Consider the following 11,824-nt stretch of genomic DNA (forward strand, 5'->3'; position numbering starts at 1 on the left):
GTGACTTAAAGCGAGATCACACAGCAGGACAAAACTATAACCTAAGCTTTCTATCCCAACTTCAGCGCCTCGGTTAATCTGTAGAGAACGCTGATTAAAGACTCCAACGGACCTCATTCCCACCATTGCCGTCCTCCCCTGGTCCCCAACGTCCCCGCGGTCCTCTTCAAGTTGGCTCGCCTCGCTCTACTCCAGCTCTTCACAAGCAGTCCACAAGTCCTAACCGCAACCCCACAGCTTCTGACCTTCCTCCGTCTATAGGATACGCAAGCTGAAAAACCTCCATACAGGAGATACACCCTTAGGACCAGCAGCACCTCTCGCCGCAGCGGGGGCCCGCGTCCAGGCGCATGCGCTAGCTTAGGTCGACGCGCGTCCGTGACGTCACGGGCGGCGCCATCTGACAGCAGCCCTGCGCGCCTGCGATCCCAGCAGAGTTGGAGCGTGTCCGTCTGGCGATTTAGCGTGCCTTGCGAGCTTGGGCACAAGAAGTCTCTCCACCACAAACTTTGGCGAGAGAAGTTCTGATGGCCGAGGGCTGCTGAAGAAAGTGAAGAAGAGTGAGCGACGCCCGCAGGAAACGTCATCAGAGCGCACCGGAAGCGGCCCGAGGATGAAGAGTAAGCGGGGTGCAGGGCCTCGAAACTGGGGTGGGGTGGGATGTAAGTGGTCGGGGAGTTGGTGCTAGTGGGTGAACAGGGTCACTGCGAAGTCCAAACGGAACTGGTGTGGGAATTGTCCTGCCTTACATAAGTGAAACTGAGGCCCAGAGTCCCGGTTGGCCTGGCTCGGTGTCTGAGCCAGGTATTGATGTCAGAGCTGGCGGCAGGTCCCCCACAGGGGCCTGCTCAATGGTGTGTGGTGTTAAAGGAGGGCCCAAGACCTTACCGCCGACTGGGCCACCGCCTCTCTGTCCACTGCCTCCCACTTGGTGACGGTGGTTAAGGCCCTGATACTCTTTACGACCTGGTTTCCCCTTCTGTAAGGTACTGGTAGTGGTATCTGCCCAGCCTTCCTGATGTTCTGTGAACGACCCTTGTCAGGTGGAAAGCGTTGGGAGCATGCTGGGGAATGGTACCGCTAACCCAGGACTGGGGAGTTGAGCAAAGGATAGCAATGCCAAGGAGGGGAGCAAGCACCCAGGGGAGTGTAGACACCGTTAAAGCTGGTCTTTGGCTCAGTATTTTCATTTCGATCTGTGCCACTCCCTCTGTTACCAAGTTACGTGTCTCAGCTTATATGAGCTGCAATTTTCTCATGTGCATAATAGGAATAATAACCACTTTAAAGGATTGTTGGGAAAATATGTGTAACTTTTAACCAGGTACATGGCAAGTAATGAATGCTGGATAGTCGTTATGTATATTGCTTCAGAAAAGACTTTCATGTCTAAACAACTGTGGCAGTTGAAGCAAAGTCGTTCCTGGGGTGCTCTTTAGAAATAAGTTTTACTCCCATTCTTCCATCTGAGGGAGAGCCAGACTCTGAATATAATATAATATAATATAATATAATATAATATAATATAATATATAACACATTGGTTTGCTTTTTCATATGTACTCAAGGAAGCATAAGGGACCTGGAGTGAGATTGAGAGAGCATTGTGTAAACCATATTTTCTAGTCTTTTGACCCTTAAACCAGGCCTTTGTCTTATTCTTATTCCATTCACACCCGTACTCTGTCCCTACAGCCATCTTTTTATTCTTCAGGCAAATTAGGAAATGTGGAAGTTTTTAGAGGTCAAAACCACATTGATCAATATCTATTTTGAGCTTGAATAAAGACCTACTGTATTTTATCAGTTTAGGACACCATCTATTGTATGATACATCCCAATTTCATAGATGTTAAAATGTGAAAAATATTTTTTTTAACATCTTACAGTCAACAAAGTGTAATATTTCCTACCATCTGCATCCTGGGACTCTCTAGTGTATAACTTTTTTTTTTTAAGTTTATTTATTTATTTTGAGAGAGAGAGCAGGGGAGGAGCAGAGGGAGAGAGAGAGAGAATCCCAAGCAAGCTCTGCGCTGCCATTACAGAACCCAACGTGGGGCTCAAATTCAAGAACCATGAGGCCATGAGCTGAGCTGAAACCAAGACCAAGAGTCAGATGCTTAACCAGTGAGCCACACAGACACCCCTCTATCATATAACTTTTAAATGAGTTGCTTCATTAGACTTCTAGAGCAACTGTTCAAGCTCCTAACCAAGCTCCTAGTGTGGTCTGCTGAACTGCAGTAGCATCTGAAACTTGTTACAAATGCAGAATCTGGGATTGGGGCCCAAGTGTCTACATTTTAATGAGATCCTAGAGATGCTTATGTAAATTAACAGTTGAGAAGCACTGTTCTAAAGCACACCTTCGGAACTTCTCAGATGGGTGGTCGGAGGTGGGGGGGAATAAGAGGCATCCAAGAAAGCTTTGAAGCTGTGCTCTTTATAGCACCCAATCTTCTTCTATCTCTAAGTAAGCATAGTTATTTTCATAATTAGAAAAGTCTTTGCTTTATAGCCATACCCAATAGGAATTATCATTTTCTTATTTGTTTGTTTGCTTTAATCCCCCAGGTGTGATCTACCACGCCTTTTCTCAGAAAGAGGCAAAAGAGTTCGATGTTCAGGTACTGTGCATGGCAGGAAGTCTGGGAACAACAGAGGTGATGACAGAATGGCTTAGTACTCCAGTCTTGCTTTAGATGTCCTTTCCCACATCTTACTCCTCGTCTTTCTAGTAGATGTGTTAGGCTCAGCCAAGATCTGTTGTTCTGATGGCCTGTTTCCATATGCTCGCCTCTTCTTATCTTGTTTGGTAAACGAAGACTTCTTAATCTTGTGTCATCTTTCACTGTGCCGAGGTCACTGGACTATGCCCACCTGAAACTTGGCGAAGTGAGCACTATCATTTGACTTTGTCACTGTGCCCCCTTTACTCTTTTTTTTTTTTTAACGTTTATTTATTTTTGAGACAGAGAGAGACAGAGCACGAACAGGGGAGGGTCAGAGAGAGGGAGACACAGAATCCGAAACAGGCTCCAGGCTCTGAGCTGTCAGCACAGAGCCCGACGCGGGGCTCGAACCCATGGACCGTGAGATCATGACCTGAGCCGAAGTCGGCCGCCCAACTGACTGAGCCACCCAGGCGCCCCGATGTGCCCCCTTTACTCTTGAAGAGGGCAGGCAAATCACGTTTCATAAGTGGAATATATGGATTATATTTGGATGCTGCACACATGCTTTGTCAGTTTGGCAGAAGCTCCTCTGGTGACTCCTCTTGAGGGAGTTAACATGAAACCAAGATTTTAAAAGATTGATATGCCTTTATCTGGCTTCTCCATGAAGAGGGACTACTTAGGTATTTAAAAGAAGCAAATAATTGTCCTCTCACAGTAATAATGATGATGATCATGAGTCTTTAGTTAGTATCTAAAGGTGCAAAGCTGAAGCCAACTGCCATTTTTACTGTGAGCTACCTTGAGGACGAGGTGAATCACATCTTCATGCCCCCCCTTGCCCCCTCTTCTCCTCCATAAGAGAGAGCTTCTTATTGACACATGAGCTTCAGGGTGTTCGCAGCCCGGCTAGTGCAACAGGGTTCAGGAGATGGCCCAGCGAAGAGGCAGGGCCTCAGTAGACAGTGCTCGCTGGGGCTGTGGCAGACCTAGGACAGAGGCACCTGAATGAGGAGTAGATTGGTGGAGCTCCCAGCTTAAGAGGCAGAGGTGTTTGGAGTTCCTTCAAGAATTACGCGTAGTTATGACAGTTATTTTGCCCAGAGGTCCTAAGAGCCTGTGCTAAGTACAGTGAATTGATGTTCTGCTCTGTGTGGGAGAAGTTGAGCACAGGAGGCTGAGATGCATTGGCTCTTCCTTTCCCCAAGTGGTGCGGGAGCAGACTTAGTGAGTAGCCATGACGTGTCCACGGGGCCAAACCCAAGGAAAGAGGATTGCATCGTGGGTACAGTGTCAAAATTCCTACCCCCAAGGCATGGCCCACCCTGGAGCAGCAGGTGGTGCCAGCTTCCCAAGCGTCAGATCACTTCCTTTGAGGCCATAGCTTGGTTCTCTGAACTCGCCTTCCCCTGGTCATGACTGATTAAGTGTTGTCATACGTTTCCCAAGCTTTCCTCCCTGCCAAGGGTCAGAGAAGTCTTTTCTTCCACATATAAAGGGGTTTTGGTTTTTCTTATCCTCAAAATAACCTCTAAGAAGTAGGGCAGGAAGTCGAATTTTGACGTGGCTGTTTTGTGTGGCAGTCACAAATTGGCATTTGAGTGTGACTTTCGCATCTGAACAGCTGTGGGAGCTAACATCCAGCACATGAGTGGCTGTGTGAGGCTCAGTGGGCAGATAGATGGGTCCGCGATGGCATCCCGTCTGCGGTTGCAGTGCTGTGTAAGAGGGCGTGGGTTCCAGGGCTGTCCCAACCAGAGCAGTGGGCACCGTGCCACCTTGTCCCTGTGCAGCTTCCGGGAGCCCAGCAGGCCGAGGCCTTCGTGAGGGCCTTCCTGAAGCGCAGCTTGCCCCACATGAGCCAGCAAGCCCGCGAGGACCACCTGCAACGCAAGGCTGTCGTTCTGGAGTACTCCGCTCGCCGGAAGCGAAAAGAGAAGAAAAAAAAATCCAAAGGCCTCTCTGCCAGGCAGAGGAGGGAGCTGAGGCTCTTTGACATTAAGCCAGAGCAGCAGAGGTACGCCAAGTCTTTCCTGCCTTTCTACGTAGGGCAGCTTAATCTTCCCTGTCTCGGCTGGACTTGGGAAGCCCAGCGCTGTTGGCAGCCCCTTTCCTCTTAAGCTGTAGGAGCTTCTCCCACTTCTGCCACAAGGGGGCAGCGTTCCTTTACCAATTCAGACCGTGTTTGGGCTTGGCTTTTAAAGTGAGACGCGGTGAGGCTCTTGCTGTTTTAGTGTTTGGCTTCCGTCCTAGCCTTAACTAATGAGACTCGTGCCATAAGTGAGTCTGTTACCCATGGCAACAGGCTGTTTGTCTTTCAGCTTTCCTAGAAAAAGAGGAACTGATATTTCTTAATATATACTCTTTATAGCTTTTAATAGTACTAGACAGAATCATCCACTGGGGTTTTATTGCCAAAGAATGTGCTGCCCACATGTAGAAGTTTCTGAAAGGGACGCATCACTCCGTGGGAGGATGTGTTCCTCCCTCCAGCCGACACTGCATCTCTCCTTGGCCACAGTTCTGCATATGTGCGTCTTAGGACTGGTTTTAGACTCTCACGCCAAGACCGGTAGCCAGATAGCCTCCCACATCCCACAAAACAAAGTCATTCACTATGTCCGTGGCCCCTGTTGCAAAAAGAGCTGGCCTTTGGGTGGAGGAAGGGGCCGCTGCCTGCCCAGTTTTCCTCGCTGGCTTCTGCACCCATAGAGCCCACTTCAAGTGTGAGCCTGAGGTTCTCACTTTTCTAACCAATAGTGTCATGTAAACAGACTCCCCATGAGGTAACAGGACCAGTACTGATGACCCCAGAGGACAGCCTTTGAGGTCCTCTTACCTGTTCCCTCCCTTTGGTCCCACCACCTGCTCAGTCACCTTCCAGACCCCTGTTACCTTCCATGGGGGTGTACATGACAGCCAGCAACTCCTGTTTACTCCTGGCTTACTGGGTTCAGCTCTTGTAACAGAAGACCTCAAGTAGCAGTGGCTTAAGCAAGATCAAAGTTTGTTTCTCTCATGAAAAGAAGTCTGCGTGAGCACCACCCTGGGCTGGTGTGGCAGAAACCCAGGCAGTGCCTCCCCGGGTGCATCGTGGCTGCTCTGTCATCTGTGGATGTTGCCTCATGGTCTAAGGTGTCTGAGCCCCAGCTGTCAAGGCCGTATCTAGCCAGCAAGAAGGGTGGAGGGGCAAAGGAGGGCAACACCTTCTTCTCACTTAGCCTCAAGAGGGTTCTAGCAGTGAGGAAACTGAGGTTCAAAAGGTGAAGGTACTTGATTTTAGTCAGGTTATCTGCTGTAGAACTAGGATCTGCACCCAGCCCCCAGTGACCCAGGTCAGGATCCTTGGCATCAGGCCATGCTCTGTGTTCTCTCGATGTTATATTGCCCAGCTCATGTCACCTAACTTTTTACTTCTTTCTGACTTTGGTTCCACAGTTACAATCTTTTTCTCCCTCTACATGAACTCTGGAAACAGTACATCCGGGACCTGTGCGGTGGTCTCAAGCCAGACACGTGAGTTGCATTTCTGAAGCCTTGCCCTTTGGGGCAAAACCCAAGTCTTATGATCACTATAAATGCAACCTTAGGAGCCAGTTGGCCACAGATGTTTGTAGACCTGTTTGATCCTTTCAGAACTCTTGATCATGGTGTATGTTAAGGGCTTCTGTTTACCTCCTAGGCAGCCACAGATGATTCAGGCCAAGCTGTTAAAGGCAGATCTTCATGGGGCTCTTGTTTCAGGTAACTTACCTAAGATCATATGGTCACCCGAATGCCCAAGGCATCACTCAGTGGCACCATAACTCTGTGCTACAGGGTTAGACACACTCCTTGCCATGTGGATATTTCCAGACCACCAACACTGAGAGTGGGAGACAACTAGCTACCTAAGCTAGTTATGGCCACTTTTTGGACACACTCTAAATGGTCTTTGTGTACCTTTCCACCCAAGGACCCCACCTACTATCCCAGAGGGCACAGAAGCTGCTGGCACTTGCCCACAGCCTTGAACAGAAAGTCCCTTTCATCCACTTCCCCATGGTTTTAAATGTCAGCTATGGACTTACAGCTCCCAGGTTGTCCTCTCCAAGGCAGACCTTCCCCTGAACATCTTTGTTCATCCTGCTGTCCTGTCCACTGGATGTAGCCACCCACATGTCCATGGGTGTCATAAGCTACACATATCCAAAACAGCTCCAGGCCTCTCCATAAATCAGCCCTTTCCCTGGGGTTCCCCATCTCTGTTCATGGTACCAGTGTTTACCCTGGCTGTTCAGGCCAAAAGCCTGGGAAAGATCACATTTCTTCTTTCTTAATCCCTCACCTCCATCCATCAGCATGTCCTAGTCCCCAAATATAAGCCTCCACCATCTCCCCTGGATTCCTGTAGAAGCTGCTGACACACTTCTCCCCCAACCAGGCAGCCAGAGGGAAGGTTTTATACCAGAAATCAGACCATGTTTCTCTTCTACTTCCTTACTGTGTTCTGAAAGGCCCCTGTGACTTTCTTGAACACCAGGTCTAACCACAGTGGCCTGATTTCTGCTTCTCCCACACCAAGCTTGGCCATGCCTCAGGGCCTTTGCATTTGTCCCTTCTCCCTGCCCAGAATTCTGTGTGTTCACAGACTGACTGCTTCTCATTATTCAGGCCCCTACTCAGATGTCACTTCCCCCGAGGGTCTACCATCACTAAAACCCTCCTCCCCATTACCTTGTTCTTTTTTTGTTCATAGCAATTACCGCTGTCAAAACACAGTTTTGTGGTTTGGTACACATTCCCCTCCTACCATTGGAACATCAGCTCCCTGAGAACAGAACCTAGGACAGTCTTATTCACTGCTGTGCCTAGCATCTACCTCAAACAGTGCCAGGCACATAGCAAGCGCTCAGTCCGCTGGCTACACTGGGGCATGGGTCAGGAGAGGTGAGGGGCTGGCTCCCTGTGGGGGCAGTTCACCCTACTCGTTGCTCGATGGCCAGTAGCAAGATTCCATTCTGGCCAGAGTTTGGGAGGTCGTGGGAAGACCATGATGGACAGGTGTCCCTTCAGATTCCATCAGTGACACTTGGCCCCTTCCCAGCAGCCTGTGGGTCTTGGTGGTGCCGGACATACACGTGACCTCTTGGCTCCAGAGTCCTTCCCATGACCCCCATGGCTGCAGGCCCTCCAAAGGACACCTTGGCAAAGCAACCCAGAGGCTACAAAGCCACAGGCAAGGGATTGGGACTTTGACTTCTCATCCAGCTTGGTCCCTGTCGAGCTGAGGAACTTCCCCCTGCCTAGCTGGTTGTGGCTCCCCCAGCACCACAGAGCCCAAGGCTTCAAATGCCCTTTTCTTTTGCAGTCACAAAATCCAAATGCCCCTCCTACGTGGGTGTTACAGGAATCCTTCTACAGGAAACAAAGCACGTTTTCAAAATTATCACCAAAGAAGACCGCCTAAAAGGTACGTAACTGTGTCTCAGGGCGTTGTGGTTTGTGGCCTCCCCAGCTTCATCAGCCCTTTACTAGTGGCTTCAGTGGGTCAGTTTGGTCTCTCACGTCAGCACAGATTACAGATACCTGCTGACCATGCAGTCCACACCTTCAGAGGGCATCCTTGCCCCCGTGGCTCTCCCTGAGGCATCCCTGCACCCAGTCAGCAGCCTCGGCCTGATACGATGGAAGGAAGGGCTGTAGGGTCTGCCTCCAGACACCTGAGTCTACTTCTGTGACGGAGACCCCCCCACCCTGCCCAAAGGCTGCTGCCTCTCAGAGGAAGGGGGCTAAGCAGACAATGGGGGGAGCTAAGGTGGTGCCTGTCCCTGGAGTGTTCCAAGATCTTTCCCTTTCTGGTGACCCTTTGGGTCATCCACTTGATGTGCTAGAGCTCACTGTTGTAGCAGAGATGGGTGTGCACCACTGGTCTGTCGAGATTTCCATACTCCTTGCCCAAAAATCTGAGATTTCAGAACCACAGTGGGAGGTTTTGGTTCCTTAAATTTTGGAGCTTGGTTTTTCTTGTTGCTGCCTTCCGTTTCCTTGTATTCTCACTCTAAACCTCAGAAAATGGTGCACAGGTGTCCCCAGTGAGCACAGGCCATGAGTCCATCTTTTTTTTTTTTTTTTTAATTTTTTTTTCAACGTTTATTTATTTTTGGGACAGAGAGAGACAGAGCATGAACGGGGGAGGGGCAGAGAGAGAGGGAGACACAGAATCAGAAACAGGCTCCGAGCCATCAGCCCAGAGCCTGACGCGGGGCTCGAACTCACGGAGTGCGAGATCGTGACCTGGCTGAAGTCGGACGCTTAACCGACTGCGCCACCCAGGCGCCCCCATGAGTCCATCTTAAGGTGATGTGGGAAAGACCTATTTGTAGCACTTTTTCTGGGAATTTGGCTTGAGCCTTTGACCCTGAAAATTGGGTGTTGAGTTATATCTACAGTCTGAGTAAACTGGCCACATGACCGAATAATGCCCTGTGATCCTGGTACTGCTAACCTTTGTGGGTTTCCCATTTCTTATTAGCTTACTTTTTTTTTTATTTTTTTAATGTTTATTCATTATCTTTGAGAGAGAGAGACAGATCGCGATCAGGGGAGGAGCAGAGAGAGAGGGAGACACAGAATCCGAAGCAGGCTCCAGGCTCCGAACTGTCAGCACAGAGCCTGACGCGGGGCTCAAACTCACAGACCGCGAGATCATGACCTGAGCTGAAGTCAGACCTCAACCGACTAAGCCACCCAGGCACCCCTTAGCTTACTTTCTAATACAGACATTTTAGGAATAGTTTCTGCATAAACGTGAACTTACTGTCAGGATTTTTTTTTTTTTCTCATCCTTTTTCCTCCTTTGTTTTCCAGTTATCCCCAAGCTAAACTGTGTGTTCACAGTGGAAATTGATGGCTTTATTTCCTACATTTATGGAAGCAAATTCCAGCTTCGGTCAAGTGAGCGATCTGCAAAGAAATTCAAAGCAAAGGGAACATTTGACCTGTGAGCTCTTTGCTATGGAGGCAATTGTTTGTGACCCCAAGGACTGGAAACACCTGAGTGCCCGCCTTTCGGTGAAAAGATGGCCAGGCCAGTTCTAGTTATAGACCACCTCTACCCCATTAACACTGGAGTTAAGAACAATTCATCATCCGGGAAAAAACACACCACAATGAACGAAGAAGTCAGGGAATGTAGGGATGTCCATGTCTAGGTGATTTTGAACTTGTATTGCTCCCATGAGAGAAGAGACTGGCAGAAAACACCAGGATTACCACGGGTTGACTTGACTAGTGGCATTATTAGATTTTTATTCCTTCTTCATACTTTTCTGTGTTTCCTGAATGGTCTGCGATGAATCCGTTGTTTATGTAATAATAAAATATTAGTCGGCACTAATAGGCTCTTGTTGGGAAGAAACAGTCCCTCCGACGCAGCTGGTTTGGAAGGGAAGTGAGCCGGAGGCTGTGCCTGGGTGGCGGCTTCACTTTCACCCCATAGACAGCTGCCATCAGGCACCCGATTCCCAGGGTCAGTCGGTGTATCTGACATGTTGTTTTACATCACACCCACTGTCGAACTCCTTGACCTAACTGGAGTTCCCCTTGCTTTTCCAGGGAAGCAGAAGAGTGAGGGGTGACGTCGCAGAGGGGCTTTGGACTCATTTCACTCTAGGGATTAGAACTGGGATGGGACACGGAGGCAGCATGCCGCATCAGGGTGTACTTTAATGGCTCTTCAGTACTGGGAGCTCGGACCTGTATACAGAACATTGTATTCCTGTGGCTCTTAGGCTCCAGGGAAGGTAGGCTGAGGGGAAAAATAAGACTGCAGCTCTGATCTACCAGGCAAGCCTGAGTCCCCAGCTGTGCCACCTCAGCTGAGCCCCTGGTTCCATTCTGCTACCTGAAGCCTTGGCTGTTCTGTCTGACCAGCCCTGTGTGGCGGTGTGCCTCTAGGCCGCTAGCTGACGTCCTTCTAGGCAGGCATGAGCAAGGACAGGGTGTGTACCAGCGTCCAGTGTTCGGTATTAGGAACGTCACAGAGCTCAGAAGGACCCACGGCCCCTTTCCTTTTGAGAAGTGGGCTTTTGCCGACCAACCAGAAACATGCCTAGTGACAAACTGGCAGCAAATCCATGAGCTTTCTCTTCCTTTACTCCAGGAGAAGCAGCTTTGTCATATGTCCCACTTGGCCTCCACACTGGAGGAGAGACACCCCAGGGAGAGGTAAACACCGACTTTATGACAGGAGAGCAGGAAGACCTTGCTCGGTGCCACTACACCCCCCCCCCCCCCCCCCAAAGGCTCAGAGGGTGCCTGCTTCCGTCTGTATGGTGTCCTTGCTCGTCAGGATGGCCCTGAGGTGGTGTGGATGCTCTCCCCTTGCGGCCATCGCTGCCTGTGGGGCAGGTTTCAGGCCCCGGCACCACTTCCGACGGGCGGCCTGGCCCGGCGACTGAGCCCTGTGCGCTAACAGCCTTGTTTTGCCACAAAAGGCTCAGACTCCGTGCTCGCCTGCCCAGGGCCTTACCACCTGAGAGAGCAGAGCTGGTGTGAACCCCGTGGTCTGGCTGCACAGCCATGCTTTTGACCACAGGGACGAAAAGACGCTGCTCTGAGCGTGTACGTGGTCCCTTTATTGCCCGGGCTTCCACTGAGGGAATGGCTGCTTCCCATATGAAGTGGCTCATCCTTCTGACCATCTGAAAGTGCCACTCTGGTCACAGCATAGGTGCTATAACCCCCTAAAGCACATTGCTCTTGCCTTCCCCTCTGTAACGTAAAAGGTGGCCAATGTGTAAATACACAGTTGCTTTCCAGAAAAGTTGTTGGTGCCGCTTGCCACATGAAATCTTTTTCATTTGGCGCAGACTCAAGTTCTCATGTGAGTGGCTGTGTAATTGGTAGACTTCTCTCCCCCTCTCCCCAAGGACACTTGACAAGAACACTCACCTGCCAGGAAGCCGCTGCTGTGCATGCCTGTTTCTAGGATGCCCTGTGGTCCCCACAGCCCACCTGGGGGCCGTTGGGTCCTGTGCCCTAAGGCCCATTACATCCTCCTAGGCAGAGAAGGGCCCAGGCCCGGCAGGACACTGGCTCTAAGTGAGCATCCTGATGAGGCTGCACTAACTGCTCCCCAGAACAAGGCCTGAAGCTCAGGGAAG

At 50.2% G+C, this 11,824-nt stretch overlaps 1 protein-coding gene across 1 annotated transcript; it reads left to right on the forward strand.

Moving 5' to 3' along the window:
- The first annotated feature begins 390 nt into the window (after window positions 1-390).
- On the forward strand, window positions 391-10,056 carry POP4 (POP4 homolog, ribonuclease P/MRP subunit). Its single transcript, XM_030298729.1, has 7 exons — window positions 391-620; window positions 2,578-2,630; window positions 4,472-4,695; window positions 6,117-6,194; window positions 6,361-6,422; window positions 8,029-8,130; window positions 9,528-10,056. The coding sequence occupies exons 1-7, from the start codon at window positions 614-616 to the stop codon at window positions 9,662-9,664; spliced, it is 663 nt and encodes a 220-aa protein (XP_030154589.1). The 5' UTR covers window positions 391-613; the 3' UTR covers window positions 9,665-10,056.
- The last annotated feature ends 1,768 nt before the right edge of the window (window positions 10,057-11,824 follow it).

The sequence above is a fragment of the Lynx canadensis genome, chromosome E2 (genome assembly GCF_007474595.2).
Source record: "Lynx canadensis isolate LIC74 chromosome E2, mLynCan4.pri.v2, whole genome shotgun sequence".
Classification (NCBI taxonomy): Eukaryota; Metazoa; Chordata; class Mammalia; order Carnivora; family Felidae; genus Lynx; species Lynx canadensis.

Excerpts from the sequence above, each read along its gene's own strand:
- POP4 (XM_030298729.1), top strand. Across the intron at positions 4,696-6,116 it reads ATTAAGCCAGAGCAGCAGAG|TTACAATCTTTTTCTCCCTC; the intron begins GTACGCCAAGTC and ends TTGGTTCCACAG. Across the intron at positions 6,195-6,360 it reads GGTGGTCTCAAGCCAGACAC|GCAGCCACAGATGATTCAGG; the intron begins GTGAGTTGCATT and ends TTTACCTCCTAG.